Source organism: Scardinius erythrophthalmus (genome assembly GCF_964197995.2).
Source record: "Scardinius erythrophthalmus genome assembly, chromosome: 23".
In the NCBI taxonomy this organism is placed as follows: Eukaryota; Metazoa; Chordata; class Actinopteri; order Cypriniformes; family Leuciscidae; genus Scardinius; species Scardinius erythrophthalmus.
The window spans coordinates 28,387,055-28,413,074 of record NC_138243.1 but is presented as its reverse complement, the minus strand read 5'-3'; the positions used below and the strand labels follow the sequence as shown (position 1 = coordinate 28,413,074).

Sequence of the window (26,020 nt, the reverse complement as noted above, 5' to 3'; positions counted from 1 at the left end):
GCCCCTCCTTCTGAAAAGCACACTGTGCTCTGATTGGTCGGCTGGATCAGTGTGTTGCGATTGGTCAAGCGCTCCCAGTGTGTTTGGGAAATGTCCCGCCCCTTACCATAACCACCAGTTTCAACACACTTCTAACTAACTCAACCAGGCCCCGCCCCTTTATTCTGCATATTAATTATTTAAATGAGGAATATTGTGACGTGTTCGTTCCGGGAAGAAAACTCAAGACTACAATGGAGGAATTCTTTCATAAAAATCTAAAGAAATGAATGAATTAAGAGACAAAAAAGACTCAAGAACCAGAGACACAGGTTGTCCACAATAAACAACTGTCATAGGATGTATTTTTTTGTTCCAAATGGCAAATCATTGAGGAAAAGCACGGGAAAACGGCAAGAGTGATAAATACGGAGTGTACAGCCTTGTGCTTTTCCACAAAATCTCAAGTCTTTTGCACGAACGCATGTATTCACAACAACATCACACTCGCCAACTCACATTGATTTGGATTTAGTTACACAATGATCGCTTCTTTAACTCCGTTAAACGTAATACTGAGCACTGAATCGGTCAAAGGCAGAAGGAGAAAGTGACGTTACAAAGTTTCATTTCAAAAGAATATTTACAACCAATGAATGTCATTATACACACCTTAGAAACCGTACTATTGTGCCAAATCTCTGGACAATAAATGTTTTATGTACAAAAAGGGCATAAACCGAGGGACACGTCGCTCCTTTTCAGCTGCCCCGTCGGATGACAGTCTCTCGGACGGTTTCCCATAATGCACCGTGAATGTTAATGTCTCTAGACTCGACAAGGCATTTCAGTCCATTGGTTTAACTGGATTAGTCCGATACGAGGGGAAAGAGCGTCATATGAAATATTCTTTTTGGTTGTCACTGATAATGCCCAGTGAGTTTGGATCCGTGTTAAAGGGTGTTTCGGGACTGTCGTCTGTTTTTCCCGCTTTGGGCTCTTGGGTCTGAAACGTCTCTTTCCGCCGGTACAGGAATCGCGCCATCACAGCCAGCGCGGCGAGACTCACAAATATCACGACGGCAATGACACCTGAAAAACAGCACAACAGTGAAGAGATCTAGACGTCATGACGAGAGTACATTTCTACATCTCTGGATGATGAAACATGCAAAATGTGTGATGGTCACACTGTGACGAACTTAATAAAATAAAATATAGTAAATAAAAATATAAATTAATCAGGATAGATATTATTTTATATTCATTATATGAATACTAATAAAATATGCAATGCATTTATTTACATTTAAATTAATACATATAAATAATAAATACAAATTAATTAATATACATTATTAATATATTGTAAATTAATATACATTTAAATTAGTTATACATTGAACTAATATGCATTCATTAAATTAATATATATAATTTATAAATAATATATAAATTAACAAATAAAAATTATAAGTCATTATGAAAACTGAAAGAATTCCATATATATGGTTTATGGTGATAAATCAAAATTGGATGTAATAACAGCAAAAAAAGATTTAGGGAACTTTATGTAAATAATATAAAAATATGAATGTATTAATATAAATGTTTAAATAATTTAATATTAATTGATATTATTGTACATATAGAGGAAAGAATATTATAAATTAATATAAATGTAATGAATATAAAAATATGTGTAATGAAAACTGAAGGAATTCCATATCTTTGTTTTATGGTGATGATTCAACTTTGGATAACTACTGCAAATTAAAAAGATAAAACATTAAAACATTAAAAATTCAATATCAGATGAAAGAACAAGAAAAAAAATTGTGGAAATGTATATAAATAATATACATATACAAATGAATGAATATACAATATGAATATATTATAAATTAATTTACATTTAATTAATATAAATTAGTTAAATTAATGTATATACATTAAACTTATATTTATACATTAAATAAATAGGCTACATATAATTTATAAATGAAATATAATATAAAAATTATAATTCATAATGAAAACTGAAAGAATTCCATATATATGGTTTATGGTGATAAATCAAAATTGGATGTAATTACGGCAATACAAATTTAGGGAAATGTATGTAAATAATATAAAAATATGAATGAATTTAAAATTATTTAAAATTAATATTCATGATATTAATATACATATGTAAAAGTAAAAAATATTATACATTCAAATAAATGTAATGAATATACAAAAATATATAATTTGCAATTAAAACGGAAGGAATTCCAAATCTTTGTTTTATGATAAATCAATTTCGGATAACTACTGCAAATAAAAAAATACACAAAAAATTCTAGTCTTGCACTTAATGAGGTTAAATTGAATAAACGCCATAAAGCATTCAAAAGTAATCCCGTAAATTGGTCATTTAGTGGCGTGTGGATTGTAGCGCCACAAACTGTTTAAACCGCAGCAGGCGGACAGTCAGAGGACTGACGCTTCTATCATGTCACAATCAATCGTAATTTACACGGTGTTTCTGGACCTGTTAAATACAGACTATTAAAAAGAGAGAGAAAGTTGGCAAAAAAAACCCTTGGACTGTCGCTAACCATCAGACGTGTTGTGAATGCTTCTTCGCCCTTAATTCTACACACTGTCAGAGCGAAACGCCTCTAAAATGTTTCTCTCCTTTGTGGCCGGTTAAGCATGGCACATTTAATTATAAAGGGTAAAAGAAATGTCTAATTGAGGCACCACAATAAATCTCAACTCAATTTAATGCCACATTACGGTGGCTGTGAAAAAGGACAAAGTGTTTTCTGGATTGTAGCAGAAGCCCCTTAATCAGAAAATAATTTCTTTAAATGTTTAATTAGTTTTGAAGACCTTTGTTAATTTCATTCTATTTACCGATAACTTTGGAGAAGTCAGTGTGAATGCAACTGTTAAATCAGTCATTACCGAGGGCCACGGAGAGGTTTTCTGATTAGTTTTATAGAGTCTTTTAAATGCACACGGAGGCTGAGCTTCCCAGTTCTCTTTGCATGACAAATAATCCAACGTCTTTGTCATTCAGTGCAAGTTTTAGCTCACAAAATGGAAATTCTGCCATTGTTTACTCCGGAACGGCTCTTTCTTCCCGTTGAGCACAAACGGAGCTGTTTAGCACAATGTTGATGCTGCTCCTTTCAATGCAGTTTTCCTATAGGCCGGACATCACTTTTGCTCACTTCTGAACTTTTATTCTGCATTTCTTGTCCTTTTTGAAGCTCAACTGAATAGAAAAGAGCAGGTAAACATTTCCCTTCGTCTTCCACAAAGTTAATGAAGTCAAAGTGGATTGGAACGAGCAAATGATGTTTTGGGTGATTTGTTCCTAGAGCAAGACAAAGTCGATATGAGCAGAAAGCAAGCAAATAATAATGAATGAAATGAGGAAAGATGAGGAACGGAGTGTTTCTCGAAAGCGTGACATCCATTTACCTCCGATCAAAGCCGAGTCGCTGTTGATCGCATTGACTATGGGCTCGCCCGCACCTACTGTACCCACATGATCTACAGCAGAGGAAGAGACACAGAGATCATCAGCAGGATTGAAGCGCTTATCGCTCGCAGGTCGCGGCTCATTGAATACGCCGCTTCAAACGCAGAGGCAATACAGAAATGATTATGCAAATGAAGGTCTTTCTCACGCAGATTAATACAGCGATCAGCCTTTACGATCATTATTGCTCTAATTTAATTAGCACTGCGGATGGATTCAGTGAGCCAGCGACCAAAGTTTGCAGAAATTCCACTTTCAGGGGGAATCTTGGGAAAAAAACGAAGGAGAAGTTTGGAAAAGAAAGTCGGAGGAAGATATAGATGCCAGAGAGAGAGAGAGAGAGAGAGAGAGAGAGAGAGAGAGAGAGAGAGAGAGAGAGTGCGCTCTTGTACCTCAAAAGTGTTTTATTCAATATAAACACGTCAACAGTTTAACTAACTATAACCGCGATTCAAACTGTTGCTCTGAACAGCTAGAATCAGTACTTGAGCTGAAAGATAAAACTGAAAGTTTATACTAATGCTAAATTTAGAGTTTTATTGATATTTTTGATTGACCTTCCAGCATTAGTACAGGTTCTTAAAGACAATTATCATTAAAAACACTGAATTATGTTGTTGTTACAATGAAACATCAGGACTAGACCAACCATGTAAAACAGACAACATTTTAAAATGGACCAAAATATACAAATTAATAATCTAAAATCGAATTGCTCATATTTTCAAAACCCACAATCATTTAGGAGTCTGTACATTCAATGACAAGCAAAATTCGGTTTGCACTGAAGTGCCTGCATTCATGAACTTGTGTAGAGTTTCAGGCCTCGATAGTTTAAACGGTGGGTTGATATTTACTCAATTCACTAAAACATGATTTATTAATCCACTGGCAAAGGCTCTTGGGACTGACACAAGGATTATCGGTCGATGTTGATCTATAAAAGACCAAATATCAAGCGATTAATTGGCTTGACCAATAAACCAGTTGAGTGCATTAGTAACCCATCCACTTTTCCAGCGGCGGTGGTTGCCGAAGTATTTTTCCCACTTATTTTTTCCTTGGAGATTTTGAAAAATTCTTCATTAAAGCCATTATAAGCCATAAACCAAATCACATCATAGACAAATATACAAAACTGTGTTATTTAATGGCTTCAACAAGGGAAAGAACTTCTCAAAAAAAAAAACATCTATGGAGGAATATAAACCTATATATTTAAAGATGGTCTTTATCTACATGTATTGCAAAATGCACATACACACACATATTTAAGTAGTCTGTGAGCGATTATTTTATATTCACAGAGCTTCATGGGATTCTCTGCAGAATTATGGGTAATGTAGTTTTTCATCAGGAATTCTGTTGTTGAACATGATTATTTAAAAAAATATGTTGAAATATTGGCTTCAACTAAAGCATTTACCATTGATTAGCAACCTTGTAGCTCATAGTAGGTCATTGTTAAAAATCAATTCCCCTATGGAGAAAATGAATGGGATTTTTACTTCCGGACTGTTATGTTGTATAACTAGGGCAAACAGGGCTGTGTTCAAGTTTTGCTGGCGTTACCTGTGAGAGAATGAGTCGTCTCAGCTGCGTAGGGGTTTGACGGTACAGACGAGCCACAGCTGGATTGGGTCAGAGGTCCGGTGACTGTGACAGGACTCGTGTCTGGATACAGCAGAGCCGCTTTCAACGGAGAGATGGAGTTAAACTGGACCACAGACAGACAGCCAGTGAAGCCCAGAGCGTTCAGACGGCCGATCTCTGGATCCACTTCACCAGATTCTGCAAAGGCACACATCTGAGCATTCAATGAGATCTCAATCATATCTTCTCGAGACAAGTGGAAGCTTTTCTGCTTCTCCTGAAAAAAAGACCCCAATGATCTCTCACGTGTCTCATCTAGAGTTCAGAAAAGGATCTCTAAATACCCAATACCCTGCAATATAAAGACACAGATCTCAAAAATATTTCAATTGTTTCTCTCGTATAGCAATTACATGGAGATCTAATGAAAATGTTTGATCAAGTCACTGCTTTTTAGGTGTTTCTCTTGAGAAAAAGACCCCAATGATCTCTAGAGTTTCAGAAGAGATCGAAACATCTCAGACCGGACTCAGATTTACCAAGATAAAACAATATAAAGTAAAAGATCTCAAAAATATTTCAATTTACTTCTCTCTGAACGAAAATATGTTCTAACAATGTTTTTAGTAATGTTCCCATTAAGTTGTGAAAATGTTATTTCTGAGTGTTCTATGAATGTTCAATATATATATATATTTTATATCATTCTGTAAACGCTTTGGGAATGTTACATTTGAACGTTCTCTGAACATTCTGAAACAAGTTGTAATATTTAATACATACATCCATACAATAAAAAATGTTGGGTTGTTTCAACCCATGTTTTGGGTCCAATAACCCAACCTTTGGGTTAAAAAAATTATATATTTTTTTATCCAACGGTAGGGTTTGTCCATATTTGACCCCAGACAACCCAACATTTTTTTTAGAGTGAAAATGTTTCAGAATTAAAAACATTTCCATGAACAATCTATAAACGTTTTTGTGCTAAAGTTTTGAAAACATTATTAAAGATCAGATAACTTTAAACAAACATTCAAATGATGTTACTGGAAGAATGTTTGTTCATAACTTTGAGATAGCTTTACCACAATGTTAGCCTGAGTCCTGAGAACATCCCCTGTTTTCTGGATTAATGGAGATCTAATGGAAATGTTTGGTTAAGTTTTCTGCTCCTCAGGTGTTCCTAATGAGAAAAAGAGCCCAATGATCCCACACGTGTCTCCTCTAGAGCTTCAGACTAGATCAGAGATCTCATTATGAACTCAAACATTTCTCCTTAAATTCTCCCAAGACCAAATGATCTGAGCTGCTCCCACATTCATTTTATATGTCAACTATTGATTTATTTCTATTTTGTTTCTTCTAAGGAAACCCAGGAGAAACATCTGACACAAACTTAATCAATACATAACTTGTGAACTCCATTAAGCTTGGAAAGAGCAACCACTGAGCAACAATATTCTTCACAGCATGTTCTCACACCCTCGGCAACTATACAGTACTAGTCTCACTTCAAGCGCACACTAGAGCACAACTGAACACAAAACCATGCGATTTAGCTTTTGTGCAGGACATCTCGAGCGAAAACCGCATGTCGCATTCCATTCCGCAGCAACGGCAGAGAATTGAATTGCCTGAAGAAAGTCCTTTTATTCAGATATTGAGGCAGAGGCGACTCAATGGTCAATGGGCATAATGTATTTGACAAATAAACATGTCCATGAACATTTTTCTTTATTCAGAATCCAGATTTAAGGTCTTCTGTTTGCTTTCTTTTCGAATTCAATACATTTTTCATTACAAATTATAGTATCAGCATTGCACTTTGAGTGAAAAGTTAACCCTAAAGAATATTTAATACATTAAAAGGCCTCTAAATGGTCAACATGATCAAAACTTTCCTGAAAAACCAGTTGCACACAATCTATACATGCATGATTGATGGTTTATACTTTTTTTTAGCAAGTAAAGGCCTTTTAGTATAATTGTACAAACATCCACATTCAGGTTTGTGTGTTTTTCCTGTGAATTCTTTACTGAAAATGAATAGCAATAACTTTCATATTGTTAGTAATATTTCAAGACGAACACTTACTGGACTGAAGCAACTTATGTTAACTTGATTATCCATTGAAAAATCATGATACAATGTGAAAAATCAATCAAATTTGATTGTTGAAATGATGCAATCAAATTTGATCCATCAGGCTTTTGAGGAAAGTTTATTTGTTCATCTCTCAATCATCATTGTATTGCACTGCATTATGTTTTGAAACTTTGATCATAATTAAGCATTTAAACCATCTAAGACCTATGGGAGATATAAAGTGACAAATCGCATATAAAACCAAATTGCATATTTTTGCTCAGTTTTGGACTTTGAATAAAATTTTGGTGTTTTCATGTCCATATTTTGCACTATAACATACTGTATGAGTCATAAAAGCCTGATGCATCAAATATGATCAACAGATTTTTTTACAAATATTTAAAGGTCCAATAAACTTGCATAAAAACAGATTTTTCTGTCAGGCTTTACATTGAAAAATTGAAAAATGAACAAATTTGAGAATGTCTTGGTATTTGGAGTGTCTCTCTTCTGACACGAACCAAACCTGATGAACATGTTCTCCAGCACGATTTGAACATCTGTTCGGCATCATTTCAGCTTTGAACGGGCCTGTACTGGTCTAATATTAATCTTCAGGAGCTCACATTTGATTTAGTTTTCATTACAAGTCGATTTCTGGCCGTGATCAATAGTGTTTGCTGGAAATGACACACAGCCCACTGTCAGCCACACACTATCTGAAGGGTTACAGCAAATGCATTTCATGTCACATGTTCATATGAAAGGTCATTTGAACACACAGGCTGCCACATGAGAATGTTTCCCTCCATAAAGTGCCGCCAACCTCGACCTGTACGACATTACGACGAGATTGAACCAAGCTAATTTAGCTCATGAGCATCTCTAGGTAACTAGAAATGACTGATGGGGGAGGTACAGTATAAAACATTATAAACCATCCATCATCACTGATCATAAGCAACCATAAAAACCTCTTTATTTTCTTCATATCTGTAAACCCTGCCGGTAAACCTTACAAAATGATCATTTCCAAAAGTCACCATAAAATAAGTAATTACATTTGTGCAGTGTATTTTTTAGGACCATTAAGATTTTTTTGTCATGCAGTTGTAAAAACCATCCTGAACAAAAATGTTTTATTAAAATCAGCAAATATAAAGGAGGTATAACAAATGCTACAATGCAGTATTTATTTATTTTCACATTTCAGTTAAAAATATTACATTCAATATATTTTGCACTAGAATGAGAATTTAGCAGCAATTTATGCTACTACTAAAGTGTCATGAGAATAATGTCAATGCAAAAAATAAATAGAAAAATCCTGAATAGTTTTTTTTTTAAATGCAAGGCTGCAAGCTTCATATTTTTAAACGTCTGCTGTATTATTTATTAACTGAATGTTTTATTCATCTATTTGGGTTGTATGACTAGAAAGTTGTGTGCTTCAGATCTTATTTATAGGCATAAAAAAAAAAAATCAACCTGACCTATTTCACGTCCCCCACAGACGACAATAATAACATCTAAAGTCAATATTAGTCTTATCTGAAGTAAATAGGACAAACCGTACTCTATACACACACAGGCTGAGGAGTTCGCCTGACCGAACAAACAAACTCCTGATGCTTCCGCTTCCTCCAGACATTTTAGCATCTATGATGGCTAGAAAAGCTCTAAAAGGAATATAATAATATATAATGGCCACTTACAGTTACTGTACATAATTCAGAGACATTTCCTCCTTAATAGAGAAACACTGCGGTGATGTTCAAACTAGAGTATTTCTGCTTCCTGAATAGGATATACACTATGTAAGACTTTTGGTTTTTGCTCATTTATTTTGATGCCGGATACACACTGGATTTATAATGGTTCTTTATGACTGTTGCTTGTCAGACTGTACGAACATGATCCCTGCTGTAAGCTGTGTCACACTGTAGGATCTCAGTTGTGATTTTGATCATGGCGATTGTCGTAGGAGAAGCTACAGTGCAGGACTGTGTCTCAAAACTTTGCCAATGGCAGAATTTCATTGGAGGTCAAATTTGATCACAATGGTCATTAACCGACTGTCGGAAAAACATGTCAAACTAGCAATTTACAGACTATTTCGTCCTGGGATCATCTTTTAGGATTTGCAGAGTTGCCAAAAACTGGAATGGCCAAAACCATACAGTGTCGAAATCATACACTTTTCCAGTCCTAAAAATGTAATCCCTAATATTCCAGGTGACCGTTGACAGTGATGTTTACTCACCGAGCACTTTTCCGATGACGATAGATTTGATGGCGTTGAATTCAGTGTCTGATGTTAGATTGAAATCTTCTTTTGCATGCTGATCGACCTACAAAAGATGCAACAAGCCACAGTTAAAACGGTATTTCCGCGTCATGTTTATTCATAGCAAGGTCATATTCGTCTGGAAGGATTTGAATTAAAACTGCTCTTCAAGGCAACCATAAAGCACATTACTGCTGGCTGATTCAAAACCAGAGGATGTTCTCCGGTCCGGCCGTGTGTCTGCATTTAAAGTGTGATTATTGCGACAGTTCAGACTAAGTGCTGAGGTCATGGATGGATCCGCGCTCCCGACACGACCTGCACCGCCACAGAACATCGACTGTTATTGAGCAGCACGTGTCATGCATCAGCGCTGCAGTGTCCTCATCAAGTCCTCCTTTTCAAACTCATGAATATATGCATCACCGTTTAATATTTAGATGTACATGGTAGCCTTTTAGAAAGAGATTAAAGGAATATTCTGGGATATTATCAACTCATTTACAGACATTTCTTTGCTACAGCCATTCAAGGCACTACATGTGTAACATTAACAGATATCACAATACTCTTCCCAACCGATTAATCAAAGTAAATTAAGGCACTTTTTCTTGTATCAAGTTTTCTGAAATGTTTTGTTTAAATGATGCATAATCTAATTAAATATGCACTAATTTGCATACATTTTCAGAACATAAATCTGAACATTGATTTTGGAAACAAACCATAAATCACAAAATACTGTCAACAGCCAGAAATGTGTTTAGGAATGAAATGTTTTATAAATCAGGAGAATGATATATGAACAAAGCCCTCATTAAAAACCTTTAAAAAATAGGTAGGAAGTGTAAACTGTAACGTTTGGTGTGAGTAAATGCTACTGTCACGATCCCTGTGCTGTGTCTTGTGTTTTGTAGGACTTTTATGTTGAAGTGTTGCCTTGTACCTTGTTAGTCACCATAGTTACCCTCATTAGTTCTCATGACATTAATCACCAACACCTGTCCCTTGTTAACCTGTGTATGTAAACCTCTGTGCATCAGCTGTTGTTTGTCCGTCACTGCTCCTGTATGTGTGTTCCTGTTGTTGCTCCCCTGTCTTCTGTGTGGATTATTCTCTTGTTCCTGGACTGGATTATCCGTGTTTGTGTTTCTCAAATAAACTGGTGCTTGCATCTGGATTCTCTTCCTTGTCCCTGCTCACATGTAACAGCTACTGATATCTGGCTCATTTTGAGAAAATGGTCTTTAAAGATATACTGTATGTTGTAATTGAAATCTACAGATGCAAATAGATAAAGTGTACTAAAATAAAGACTTAAATGTGTATTTTGTATGTTTTTTTCCCCACTAGTCTTAGGTCGTGTGTCCACCAAAGCGTTTTTAGCCAGCTGAAAACGCTAGACACTCTGCCAAGCTGTGGGCGCTTGAGAGCGTTTTGGCAGCGCAGCATTTTTTCAGTTGAGACGCTTTGTTGCTATAATACAGAATATCCGTGGCACAGTTTACTTGTAACCGAGTTAATTTGTTTCATACTAAAAATAAATTTTTCATCCAATTTGTTCGGTTAGCTCTGCTGGTTGATGTCGTTGTACAGAAAGAATGTTGTGACAGTTGGTCGGTGTAGTATTTGTCCCGCCCCTCCTCCACTGTGATTGGACGGCTGGGTAAAAAAGTGACAGTAGCCGCGTTTCCATTACAGATTTGCGCAAATGTTTTGCGCTATTATCTAAATATCGATAAAAAACTATTGCGAAATGACGGCGTTTCCATTAACCGATGTTATGCGACTAAAACGTCCTTTTTTCTCTCGCGATATAAGTCATTCCAAAAATCACGGCAACTGACGTTGGTTTATAACATATCACAGCCAACGCATTAGACATTATTATTATTAATGGAAGGAGTACGTGGCGTGTTATCCAAGCATCAGGGAAAGACCTTATAATGCGAACGACACATGGAGTTTCTGGGTGTTTCGCCCTCATTTCTGCTCCGAGGTTTTGATTGTGTCATTTCTTTGAGATTTAGAATCCAGTATTCCTATAGTCTAATTATTATTTTTTTTTAATGAATTTAATAAAGAACTCTGTCTCGTATTCTGTCCAAACGATCCATGTAGGCTATTTTGTGTCCATTCGTTTTTCCTTTTTTAACCCGTAGTTGAAAAACGAAAAATGAACGGTTGTTGTCTTTTTAAAACGCAAAGTTGAACACCAAAATTTTAATTTGAACTGGCTACACCAACTGCTGCGCAAAAAAAAGTAAATATCGAAGAATTTTCAGATTTTTGTTTAGGACTTTTTGCCCCTTTATTAAACATTTAAAATAGTCACAAATTAATATGGAAAACATCTCGATTTTACTGGTTTTCTAAGGCCAAATTAGAACCTGGAATTGATGTTTTCCCGCAGTGCTGAATGAGAAGAGCCATTAATATTATTAATAAACTATTGTTTTGGCTAAAATCACATCTCCATCTCCGCTGTTAAGCAGATGCGCTTTAGAGAGAAATGCACCTTTCATACGAATTACAAAATCAGAAGGTATTAGCTTTCGATTCGAATTTGTTTGTTTTAAAGTGGACATTTCAAGCTTTATCCTATATTTTGTTTCAGTTCTCGCGCCCCAGTTTACGGAGATCATGAAAGTGCGTCTGATTGTTTTCTTTTACTTTACAAAAGCACAACGTTTTATTTTGTTATTGTGAGTTTACACAAATAAAAGTAGTTGAGAATAATGTATTATTATTTTCTGTATGGCCAGAAATGATAGAGTATTTTTAAGTTGTTTCCACTGTTGATAGGAAAATGCAAGTGTTCACGCCCGCGCCTCTGTGCCATGCAGTGCGCGCTCCTCACGCTTTGTTCTTTTTTTGCATAAAAGCGTCTTCTAAATATAGCCTATTAAATGTTAAAATAAAATAATGTAAAATAATTATTAGGCCTATTTGCGTAGCTATACATGGACCTCAAACACACCGCGTCTTCTAAGTCAGGTGACTGTAAATGCGCAAAAACTGTTTCCATTGCAGTTTTGCGAAATATTCCTTTTTCGAATTGCCTGAAAAACCACCTCATGAGAGCGTAAAAACTTTTTTGCGATAAACGGGAGTTTTTGCGAAATTGACGTGTTTCCATTGAGCGTATTTTTAATTCGCAATTTCAATTTGCGCAATTTGAAGGGTAATGGAAACGCGGCTAGTGATGAGCGCTGCGTTTTACCCAAAGTTGAACATTGTTCAACTCTCGGCGACCTGTAAAACACGCCGAGTGCTCAGCGCTTCAGCGTGAAAAAAACGCTCAGTGCCTCGTTACGCTCATGGCGTTTTAAAAACGCGGCGCTCCCATTGAAAACAATTGCAAAAATATGCCAGCCGCATGAAAAAACGCTTTGGTGGACACACGGCCTAAAATCCGGCGCAATGCAGCGGCAAGCGCAATGCAAGTGTTTTTGCTAGTTTCAGCCTGACGCAGTTATCATTTTCAAGTACTGCGCCGTGTTGTTTAAATAGCAAATGCATTTGCACCCATTTGTGCGCCCATGGGTGTGCTGGTCTGAAAACGAGTGTGTGTTCTGGTGCATTGTTGGAGCGTTGCTATTTTGAGGAACAGAAATAGACTGCGCCATTGACCAACTGAAACCTGGTCTAAAGTCAATGGCGCAATATTTTTTTGTGTGTTATTTAATGAGCGCATTATTAATGTGTGTCTATAGGCGGGTCCACAACACGCGTACTCTCTGCTTATTAAACACACAGGGACGCACAGCAGCACACAAACATGCCAAATATTTAAAATAAAACCAGCTTAGACCGGCAAAATAGGGCCCAAAATCTACCAGTGCATGAAAAAAAAAAAGGGGGTTTTGCCTGAAAAGGTTTAAGTTTTGGTGATGATTTCCCTTCACAGATGCTGTTAATCTGTGTATGTTGAAAACGCCCAGAATATCCCTTTGGTGCATTTAACCCCATCCCAGTTTGATGAGAAATGCAGAGAGATGCAGTTTCAACAGCGTCCTTCAATGGGCCACAGTACCTGAACACTGAGCGCCTCGGCGAGTCTCTGGACGCTCACTCTGTGGAGTTGCCCGTTGGCCAGGTTCCTCGCGCTGGCTCGGAAAACCTCCGCCTCTCTGTTGTGCTGCAGTTTGTACTTGATGTCCAAATGTCCTTTACAACAAAGAGCATTTGATTTTCTACATATCTGAGACAAACAGAAACATCAAAAGCAACAGAAGCGAGCACGCTTCTGCAACTATAAAGCTTCATCTTAAGAGGATTAACATTTTATCCTCTTTGAAACAAAACTGATGCCGAAATAAATGAAAAAAACGAACGTTTCATCAGTTTTGGGAGAATTTAATCATCTGTATACAAACAAAATGTTTTAAGCAGTCTTTATTTAGCTAAAACTAGATTTTTACAGGTTTTGCATGTGACAAACAGTATTCTGAGTGGTTTATAGCATGTTGCTCTGGATGGTCATTTCTATGCTAATGGGTCAGTTGGCTTTTGCTTACAATTTTTGGTGAACCAGTTAATTAATGTGAACTGCATGTAACAGGAACAGGAACAGGAAGCTGTCAGCCCGAGCGCCAGGGTTCTGGAGGCTGTTATCTAGTCTTCTGGACTTTCTGCATAATTGGACTAGCAGGTGTTATTGGCACATGCTGTCTGGAAGGGATGAGCCAGATCCAGAGTTTCCTCCTGAATTCTGCTTCTGCAGCGTGGGACGCCACAATAATTGGCATCAAACATGGTACATAAAACAAGACTATTTTGGGCAACTCACTTTGACGTTTGGTTAATCAAAATAGCATGTATTTACACACTGTCACATAAACATCCGTTCCAAATTCAATGATTAATTTGCAACACTATATTCTAACCAGTTTAGTATTATTTATATGCTATTTATTAAAAAAATATTAATATTTTGACTTAGCTTTAATTTTTATATATTATAATTTTATATATTTTTAAAGTTTGCATTTTAATTTTGTCATGTGGTTCTATTAGTTTTTGTTTTATTTCAGTTTCATTAAGTAACTTTTCAAATTTTTGTTTAAGATATCTCATTATTAGATTTTATTTCATTTCAGCATTATTTAAACGATCAGAAAGCAAAATAAACGATAAAGAAAATGAATTTTAATAGTTTCAGATCTACTTTTTGTCAATTTTATTAGTTTTCTTATAAATATTTAATTTTAGCTTTAATTATTTCAGTTAGTTGCCAAGGCAACATTTCAAATTTAAGTCTAAGTTTCTCATCGAATAATTTTTTTTTTCAGCTTCATTTCAACTATTAGTGAACAAAAGAAACAATGAAGAAAGTGATTTTTAAAAGTTTTAGATTTAGTTTACAATAACAACACTGGTTCAAAATAGAACTTATGTAATACATTTCCAGCAGCAAATATTATTTATATTATTATAATATAATATTTATATTTATAAATAATGGACATTTACATAAAAAAGGTTTTATTGCATCACACTCGGTTAGGACACTAACTAGGCGTAAGACTTCATAAATCAAACTTTCTAAGTCTTTTTGCATGATTCATTAAAAAAAAATTGACTCAAATAATCTTTTAATTGAACTAAATGTTTTGCAAAGAAGATGCAATAGAAAGATGTGTAGTAAATGTATTGTCTTTGCATTATTTAGTGGCTCGCAGCCTGTTTATCTTGTCACATTCAATTCTGTAAACTCACAGCGTAGGAAAAATATTATTTTTACATGGAAAAAACTTTTTTTTTTGCATTTTGCTTGGTTAGGAAAGTGCAAGACTGATTCAAATAAACTTCATGAGTCTTTTTTGCATATGATTCATTAGAAGAATTGGCTCAAAAGAATCTTTTAATCGGACTACAATGGTTGTGTTGTATTTATTGTCTGTGCAAAATATTTTGGTAGATTTAGGAAACCCTATAAGACGTGTCTCTGATATCCATTTGCAGTTCTGGATGAAAGTTGGGGAACTTTTTAAAAGACGAGAGCTTTTGAGAAAATTCCCTCTGAGAATTGGACAAGGAGAGCCTTAAAAACATCTCTGGCACGCAAGATCACAGACGCATGTTTACATGCAGTCATGAAAGCGTCGAGGTCTCAGGAGGGAATAAATCCCCCGCCGGCATGCGACGTGCCATTTCCCTTTATGGAGGATTTCTGACAATATACAAAGTAATTTACTGTGGCTGACATCCCGGTGTCTTCAGAGATTCCCAGACTCATGCTAATCCAAATGAATGTGCTTAGGGTGCATGGAACCAAACCAGAGAGGAAGATTAGAGAGTTTCAGACCGTTTCTGTTGAGCAGGACGGCGAGGTATTCTCTGTAGTACGAGTTGACGTAAAGCAGCAGCGCTGGCGCTTGGCTCGTCCTGAAGCTCAGCGAAATGTTCTCTCCTCTCAGTGTTAGATCAGAGTAGATGGAGGACGACAGCGCACTAATGTTCCTGTTCAGCTCGTACGGCTCTTTAAACGTGTACGTGACGGATGTTCCGGGTTTGAAGAAGGCAGAAACATCTGGAAGTGAGGTCAAACACACCTGGATTAGGATTATACATATGCAGAACTATCATCACTGTGCTATATTTACATTGACTTGGCAATTTGGCCCAATTTGTTTTCCCCCAAATAATTTGTTATTGATATTCATCAAATATTAATTTAATTTTACATGTTTGTTAGACCTCAAGTATGAATGTAAAATTAACTTGTTAATATGAAAAATCTGGATTGTGTGTTTTCTAAATTAATACAAGATTTCATCCCAAATGGTGCCTAATGAAGCGAATTTAATCAATGTTTTCAAATGTAATCAAGTGAAAATATAGTAATTCATTTTCAACCAAATTTTTTACTAAACATTTTTATACAACAAAGCGTTTTTATTTTTTGTCAAATAATAAGTGCAAGTGCAGCAAAACACAACTTGTAAGTTATATTTGTAATTAAAAATGGATGAAAAGTATCTTAATTGTATAATATTCCTTAAAATAATAATAATATCTTGAAAAATATTATTTTACTATACAATAGTAATACATTTCTGTCATAATTCCTTCAAGTTAAACTGAACTTTTATTGTAGCCTGGCTAACGTCAGACCAAGTCTCATTTGAGACTTGGTCTGGGAACCACATGTTCATTTTCTCGTATTTGAGGCGTGGTTTACGAATGCCCAGAGCCGTTTATTGGGCGCTATGAATGTCTATCAAATGCGCCTGTATGTAGCTCATAGCCAATCGCTTCAATTATACCAGATGACGTATGTAGAGTGACAGAAATTCGACGAGGAAAAAGACGATGGGTCAAAGATTTATTTGTACACGATGGCGTTTAGCGAATATGACCGTTTGTGCAAGATAAACATGAGGGTAGAAGGTAACGTCGAGTCTGATGCCATGTTGGATCCATAGATATAAACAAACTGCTTCGGTGTCGTCATCGTCTTGCTGCTCCCTCCCAGTTCTGTGATTCTGTGGTTCCCTTTTTCAGGGGAAAATTTGGTCCATGGTGTCCAGACTGCCTAGCAGCGTGAATAAAATCGCGCTGCGAGCAAGGCAGTATGGGGAAACCCAGGCTACTTTTATTGTGTATTTTATGATGGATTTTATCAAATGAAATGGTGAATTGTTGTTATTGCTAACTAAAACGAAAATCATTTTTGGTAATTGAAATTCTTAAATAAATAAAAATATTAGATGAAAAACAAAATAAAAAATAAAATGAAAATTAGAAATGATACCTTGGAAACTAACTGAAATAAGTATTAAAATGACTAAAACTAAAACTGAAATAAAAAGAATATTTAAAAAATAAAAACTAATAAAATGACAAAGCACATAAGAAAATTACTAAAACAAAAAATAAAAAATACTGTAAAATATTATGAAATATTATAATAGCATATACAGTAAATAACACTAAAATATACGGTGACCGGGAGGGGACATGTTCGGTTCACATAGTTTTGTCGTGGCCACAACATATAAACTCAAGGGAATGTGATAATAAACGGTAAATACTGTACATATACAGCAGTCGGAGATGAAGATGACTGATGAAATAACATTTTACTTTGAATTAGGAATGTCATACAAAGACAAAGACATAAAGACAGTGCGGTCTCTGGCATTAAGACATGGGTACGTAAGTGAAAGACACCTGAAGCGCATTCTTAAGTTGAATGGGCTTTTTCGTCGGAAATTTGCTGGCTTGAATGAAATACTCGGGTCACGAATAAAGTCCCGTTTAAGGCAATTAACAAAAACAAATTATGAGAAACTTAAATTAACAAATAACAAAGTAAATTATGACCGGGGTAAAAGGAGAGCCTGTGTCGCGTGTGAAGATTCGGTTCCCACATGTTATAAAACTCGTAGCTACGAGAAATGGATGTAGTTCCCTCAACATATTAAGTCGTGGATACGAGAAACGGATGTCATTCCCTCAACATACGATCTCGTGCCCATGACTTAATATCACGTTCCCTTGAGTTTATATGTTGTGGCCACGACAAAACTAAGTGAACCGAACATGTCCCCTCCCGGTCACCGTAAAAATAACACTGAAATAGAAGTATAATAAAAATATAAAGCAGAAAATATTGGTAAGCAACATTTCCTGTTTTTTTAAAAGGAGTGGTTGATTATGATTTGACTTTTCTAACTTTAGTTAGTGTGTAGTGTTGCTGTTTGAGCATAAACAACATCTGCAAAGTTACAACGCTCAAAGTTCAAAGCAAAGGGAGATATTTGCTTTTAAAGAAATCGCTTTTTAAGGACTACAACAAACGGCTGGTAGAGACTACACCACATTCCTCATGGGTTAGTGACATCAGCAACCCTAAAATTTACATAAACCCCGCCCCCAGAACACGATTTATAGATTATCAAGACAGAACATGCTAATCAATGACTAGAAGATAACTACACATAAGCTGCATAAATTCACCAACTAACCATTCAGAAATGTCCTGTTGCTTCTACATGTTGTCACTTCTTCTAGAGTCTCTCCATCATTGTCTGACTCCGGTTTAAACATAAAAGGCTATTTTTTTTTTAAATTTTCAGTGCATGTGTGTGTGAGTGCAAGCTGTTGAAGCTCCGCCCCCTGTGCCGGGAGCAGCAGCTCATTTGCATTTAAAGGAACAGACACAAAACGGTGCATTTTTGCTCACCCTCAAAAAGTGACAATTTTAACATGATATATAAAAATATCTGTGGGGTATTTTGAGCTAAAACTTCACATACACACTCTGGGGACATCAGAGACTTATTTTACATCTTGTGAAAGGGGCATTATACCACCCCTTGAAGTAAAATATTTGTGCAATGACCTTTGAGTTCATTATCGCCATTGAAGATTTGACAAATATTGATATTGATATACAGCCCAGCTGTTAGGGTTAACACATTTGTTTAGTGTACCTTTATGACAGAAGGTTCCAGTGAAGGGTGAGAGACTGCAGTCGCAGGTGAAGCCGTTGTAATTCTCCACACAGGCGCCGTGATTCTGGCACAGGTCCCCGTAGCTGCTGCAGTGTCCGGGACATCCCGGCGTCACTCCGGGCGTGATCTCTGCCCTCTCCTCCAAATCCAGCGTCTTCCCGTTCAGCTTCAGAGAACGAATGCAGCCTAGAAATCCTTTCTGCCTGGAAGCGGTTCCTCCTGAAAACACAACCGGACACAAGCACAGTCGTTCTCCAGTCCTCGAAAACACACAGCTGTCACAAAGCCATTTAAAAGACAGGATGATGACAGCAGAGTTACAGGGAAAAGACGGCTTTTATCGCGCAGACAGTGTAACCTTCGCGAGTGTTGTCAAGGGTTTGAGTCTGAACTCGTTCAAAACAAATGATCGCTGACCCTTTTTCCCCCACTGATGTGTTGAATCTTCTGTCATTTTCTGCTGTCAGTCTTTCACTGTGGTTTTGTCCTTGATATGGTAATTGCTTTTGGAGGAAAATTGTGGGGGTTTTTTTGCATTCTGTTCCTGCAGATGACAAGCTATAAATACAGAAATAATGCGCTCGGCATACATTAGTGCTTAGCGTTTTAGTGCTAATTCGTTTGAGCGAACACCTCGCTGTGCCAGCTGTGCCATATAATCATCTGTGAAATATTCAAAGCAAAGTTTGAAATGCTGTTAAAAGTTTTGACATACCAGTGATGAAATATGAGACAAAGGCAAATGTGTATTAGGTCCCTTCAATATTTCAATGTTCTTAGACAGAAATCAGAGTACATTGAGAGCAATTGGAAAGTTTTAAGTCCCCCACATTTTTTTAATGCTTTTTACATTTTCAACCTTCATTAGTGTGTAATGTTGCTGTTTAAGATACAAAAAAAAAGCACAAAGTCCCTCAAGCGGGAGTTCTTCTCTATATCAGTGTCAGTGTTTCTGAACTCCCTGAAACACTTCCATTGTAGTCTTGTAGGAACGAACACATCACAATATTCCTCGTTTAAATAATTCATACGCAGAATAAAGGGGCGGGGCCTGGTTGAGTTAGTTAGTAGTGTGTTAAACTTGCGGTTATGCTGGGGGCGGGACATTTCCCAAACACGCTAGAAGTGCTTGACCAATCACAACACACTGATCCAGTCGACCAATCAGAGCACAGTGTGCTTTTCAGAAGGAGGGGCTTCATAGAGACAGGAACTAAACAGAGCGTTACTGACAGACTGGGAAGAGAGGAGCTGCAACAATGGAGAATATGGGAAAAAATAATATAAAACTATAATACAATGGGTTTTTTTTTTTTACTCAAACCACTTAAGTAAACTTAAGGCAGTATAACTACTCGCAGTATAACATTGAATAACTACAATGATGTATGAATTTTTATTATGATTTTTGCTATATAATAATAAGAATGAGGTTTATGTCAAATTACAGCAAAGAATATACTGAGTAAATGTGGTTAATTTTCACTAAAATAATATCAAAATGCAAATTAAAAAAATAAAATAACTTAATGGTCCTAAAATATGCATCAAATATAAAAATAATATAAAATAAAACAGCGTTTTTATTGTTAACTGAAACTAAAAATATTAAAAATCATTTTCAATAATTAAAAAAAGCTGAAAAAGACTGAAGTTTGAGATCTCAATATAAACTCTCTAGATTTCTTATAAAATTATCTGAGCTGTAATCCACATTATTTCATAGCTTATTATTTGTATTTCTCCTATTGGAGAAAGGTGATACTTGAGGTGAATCATAACTGAGATCTTCTGTGTCTTGTGTCTGCGGCAGCCTCTCAAAGCGGATATCTTGATAAAAATAGCTTTCTTTGCCATGTAATGTCCTGAACATAATATACGCAATACTGAAAACGTCTCCTCCAGTACAACGACTGACATGTTTTACCCAGAAGACCTCAGACCTGCATTATAAACTGGTTGAAATGGAGGTCTTCATACACATGAACAGTCATGGGAACCTCCGGATCCAATTGCTTTTGAGTGCTGTACAATAGAATTAAAGATTGATCTATAATGACACTACTTTCTCAACACTTACTGGAAAACTCATTCCCGCTGAGTTCCTCCAACAGAGACACCTTTCAAATTTGCCAGGAGCTCGGTCAAGGTCAACAAATCTAACTTCACAGAAAACACTCGCGTTGGCTCCTGATGAAACCTCATATTTCAGGTCCATATTTTCACACCAAAAATCAAAAGAAAAAATAGAAAATTATATTTTGCATAAAGAAAATTAAGCCTGTTTTTAGAACCATTAGGACTTCTTGCATTATTATTTTTTTTCAAAATATTTTCAGGACATTTACTTACGAATTCTTCTTATTATGATGCATCCAGATGTTTTATATTTGTTATAATTCTAATTATTCTTAATTACTCTTTATAGTGAAAAATACTATAATACAATTTATCTTTCTTCATTATAAAGGCTGTATAACAAATACTACAATTATGTATGAATACCTTTAAATAATACATTATTATCACTCCATTACAATAATCCATTAAAATAATTTTGGGAAATTCAAATAGCTGAAAAAAACAAACAAATATTAGATGAAAACTGAAGCAAAAAAAAAGTTTACATTGAAGAACTAAAATCGCTAAAAGTAAAACTGAAATAAAAATAAATTAACATTATTTAAAAAAAACAAAAACTAATAAAAATGACCAAATTACTATAACTTTAAAATTAAAATGAATCCATTGTTGGTAGTATGTAAATAATACTAAAATAACACTGAAATAGAAATGTAAAAAAAAAAAAATTTGATAAATATTTTGGGGGTAAAGATTTATAACAAAAATGTCCTCTTTTTTTTAATTTGGAGTGTTATATGGTCTGGACATGTTGTTCTTCGTGAGATTGACACAAAATGGACAAATAATGGCTGTCCAAAACAATGATAACAGCGATCCGATTTCTGAACAGCACACAGGGTGAAAAGACATAATTTTTCTGATAAATGTTCTTCCTACCCACAAATAACTGGCTGTTGAGCTGCAGATGAATGTGTCCATCAGCGGGAGCTTTCTGGAGGGCAGCGGGATGGTGGTCCACGTACAGCGAGGCTTCCTTCACGTTGCGCTCGGCTCTCACATGATGCCAGCGGTTGTCATTCAGAGCGCCGGGTGTCTCAACCCTCACCTCGAAGGGACCGTTTCCCACATCGAACGAGAAGACCACTTGATTCGGAGCTGGAAAGAGAAACACATTTGGTTGATGTTCATCATTATACTAGCAGATTGACATTTCGCTCCAGTTAATAAGACGAATGAGACATGAGAACCGTTCCAAAAGGAATCATGATGAAGGAATCTGTTGAGTGGCAGATGATGTTTGAGGGTTTGAGAATAATCCAAAAACAACACGCTGTTCTCTAAACGGCTAAAACTTTCAATGATGATAAGAATGAAACATCTATCAGCTGCCTTGTGTGTGAGGTGAGCATCTCGCTGATGAACACACTCATAAATAGAGCTAAAAACCCATAGGAGAGAAAACTCTCACATCAAAGTCACATCTTACACCCGACGCAATACAGCGCCAAGCGCGACGCAAGTGTTTTTTGCTAGTTTCAGCCTGACGCAGTTATCATTTTCACGTCCTGCGCCGTGTTGTTTAAATAGCAAATGCATTTGCACACATTTGTGCGCCCATGGGCTGCTGGTCTGAAAACGAGTGTGTGTTCTGGTGCATTGTTGGACCGTTGCTATTTTGAGGAACAGAAATAGACTGCGCCATTGACCAACTGAACCCTGGTCTAAAGTCAATGGCGCACAATTTTTTTGTGTGTTATTTAATAAGCGTGTTAGTAATGTGCGCCTATAGGCGGGTCCACAACACGCTTACACTCTGCTTATTAAACACACAGTGACGCACAGCAGCACACAAACATGCCAAATATTTAAAATAAATTACAATGTAAAAGATTAATATTGTGTACATAAAGATATGGTGAATCCGGCTTGTCCTGTAGATGTTCTGCTTGCGCACTTTTACCTCGCGCACGAGCAGATCCGTTTGCGCTCTGGAGACGCGTTCGGTCTTTCCACTATCAAATTCCGTCATGTAAATAGCGAATCCGCCATGGCGCGAGCGCAACTGGCATTTAAAGGGAATGGGAGATGAGACTCTGATTGGTTTAACACAAGTAATTTCCAAAACACACCCATTACTCATTATGAGAATAGGGACAACCCTTTTAGACCATGCGGCGGGACCGCTGACCATTTTTCCCGTCGTTAAACTAGCAAAAGTGGATTCGGACACGCCCTAAGTGAACTTGCGCCCTGCGCTTTAGACTATGCGCTTAGATTGTTCAAATAGGGCCCCAGATCTCTTAGATATCAACTGCTTCTCCCAGAAACCAATGGGATGAATTGGAGTCTTTTGTACAAGTCAGGTTAAGTCTAGTTTCACGTAGCTAGACCTATAGACTGGCAGAAGGCCTTGCAGCTTTCATTGGCCTTAAACCGGCCAAGACCACATCTGACCGACATGTAAAGCAACCAATCACAGTTTGTTTTGTTTCAGTTCATGTTTCGGGGCATGGAAATCTAAAGTTGACGTCCCCACAACTACAGACAATGGCGCTGTGAACTTCACATACTTTTGTAAATGCAGCGTTTAGTTGATCCTGATAAGCACTCATTGTCACAGATATAAACACAACAGCTTTCTTCTTCCATAAGGGGATTTTGGCATCACGATGGGCGAACCATTAAAGAACGCGACACACACGTCTCCCGGAAACTTCAAAACTCCCAAAGTTTGCCATTTTGTGTGCCATATGCATCAAATATTCCATGGATGTGCTTTCTGAAGCTGAGACTAGGTCAAATCAAGACAAGTCACCTTTATATAAACACAGCTTCACAGTAATAACAAGAAAATAACAATAACGGTCACGCCATGTCACTTTGTTTCTTATCAGTGCGAAAGAGACTCAAATAACCCAGTCGATTTTTGTCTTACAGACAAGTGTTATACATCATTATAAACTGTCCACTTTTGTGTACACTCACAGGAAAAACTAAATGTTGTGCTTTTCGCAAAATAAAGAAAACAAACATGATGCTCGATCTTGTACATAAAGAATTATTAAAACGAGAAGCATTTTAGATTTATAAAATGAAATCCCTGGCTCCTAATGGCATGGATGAAAAATCTGATTTTTCTGTTTTCCTATAATTAAATGGAGAGATAATTGGATGAATACATGGTTTGTACAAATGTTCTCAAATAAATGAAACATTCTAACTGTGAAGATCGATGCTGATTAAAGAAGATGTATTTCTGATGACTTCAATCATTAGGTCTTTCACTGCTGTGTATTTGATGTGGTTCACAGCAAAAATGTATACTTAGTATGGAATTAAATGTATTATAAATAGATTTTGGTATGTTTTTTTATAGGATATGTCTTGTTTCTCATGTAAATTACTGGTGGGTGTGATTAACATGGTTAAAAAGATTATGCTCTCTGTGGATAATTGCTAATTGAAGTTGACGTTGAGTGATTTTGAAAAACCTAAGATGTTTAACTGACTAATCTTGATTACGTCAATATAATTAATTGTTTAAATAGCGGATGGAGTGGATTTAACACACTGAAAAATGCCTGTGAGCTGAAACGTACATGTTATTCAATTAAAAAGATGAGTGCGGATCATAGCTCTATTTTGTCGTAAAAAAATTACCTAGTTTTTTATTTTAATAAATTGTTTTTTTTTTTTTTTTTTTAGTAGAGTGTAATATTTGTAAGCTAAATATCCTATTTTTCATTTGATTTTGGAGTGATATGTGACGTAGACATGTTCTTGACAGTTCCTCTTTGTGAGACAAAGGAACAATCGTTCTTCCTACCAATTCCTAATTATATCTAGTTTCCACATCTTAGTTTCTTCACATATGTTGAAGACTCGGCAGAACTTCAGGCTCCCGCCGCTCCGTCTGCAGGATTTCACCACATCTGAATGAAGACCCCTCGCGGCTGAGAAAGATCGGCACCTTCTGTCATGAAGCACTTTCTAATGACAAAAATCTCTCCAAAAATGCTGATGATGTGCTAAGACCTCTTTATTATTCAGTGCACGCGCGGCACAGCTGACGCTCAGGGTGAGCTACAGAAAACACACTGCTGGAGCGTCTGTGTGGGAAATATGACACTAAAGTGAGATGCTTTTGAAAATGTAGAAGCAAGCGCATGCGAGTCATCATCTCAATCGTTATTAAAGGTTTTTTAAAGACAGAAATGAAGATTCTGTCATTATTTACTCACACTCATGTCACTACAAACACTTTATTTCTTCTATGGAACACAAGTGGAGATGTATAGATGAATGTTCATGCTGCTCTTTTTCATATATGAAAGTTCTATATTCAATATACACTATATTCAGGGCTTGACATTAAAGGGATAGTTCACTTTGAAATAAAATTTTGGTATGTTTTAGCTTACCTCAAGGGCATCCAAGATGTAGGTGTCTTTATTTCCGCAGTAGTTTCAATTTGGATATTTTTAGGTCAAACCGTTCTTGTCTGTCAGTCATATAATGCAGGTCTATAGTCACTGTCTCAAAGAGCATGCACAGAGTCCAAATTAAACAATTCCCCATCGTCCAAATTAAACAATTCCCCATCGTAAGTACACATTGATGGCCTAAGACACGAAACGAGCGGTTTGTGTGAGAAAATGAACAGTATTTATATCGTTTTTACCTCTTGTAACACAGCACACGTCCAAATGATCTGACGGCGCGGGCGGGTATAGATATATACATAGATGTCGCCTTGGCTACGGTTTTGTTCCAATGAACTGCAGTAGCAAAGGCGACATCTAGTGTATACATCTATACCCGCTCGTGGGCGGGTATAGATATATACACTAGATGTCACTTGGCTACGGTTTCGTTCCAATGAACTGCAGTAGCCAAGGTGACATCTATGTATACATCTATACCCGCCCGCGCCGTCAGATCATTTAGACGTGTGCTGTTTTCAAGAGATAACAACGATATAA

The 26,020-nt window shown here is 36.4% G+C and overlaps 1 protein-coding gene across 2 annotated transcripts in view; it reads right to left on the bottom strand.

Annotated features, from left to right (window-relative positions):
* Positions 1-316: 316 nt before the first annotated feature.
* Positions 317-26,020, bottom strand: part of cntnap3 (contactin associated protein family member 3) — a 138,892-nt gene continuing 113,188 nt past the window's right edge. The window contains exons 17-25 of one of the 2 annotated variants that reach the window (XM_081353586.1): positions 21,975-22,193; positions 18,933-19,172; positions 15,800-16,024; positions 13,526-13,659; positions 9,466-9,553; positions 5,090-5,308; positions 3,457-3,528; positions 2,935-3,349; positions 317-1,071 (exon numbers count right to left, since the gene is read on the bottom strand). In XM_081353586.1, coding sequence (XP_081209712.1) covers positions 3,162-3,349; positions 3,457-3,528; positions 5,090-5,308; positions 9,466-9,553; positions 13,526-13,659; positions 15,800-16,024; positions 18,933-19,172; positions 21,975-22,193 — 1,385 coding nt within the window. In that variant the 3' untranslated portion in view covers positions 317-1,071; positions 2,935-3,161. The remainder of the gene's footprint in view (positions 1,072-2,934; positions 3,350-3,456; positions 3,529-5,089; positions 5,309-9,465; positions 9,554-13,525; positions 13,660-15,799; positions 16,025-18,932; positions 19,173-21,974; positions 22,194-26,020) is intronic. The other variant, XM_081353587.1, reaches the window with a different exon arrangement.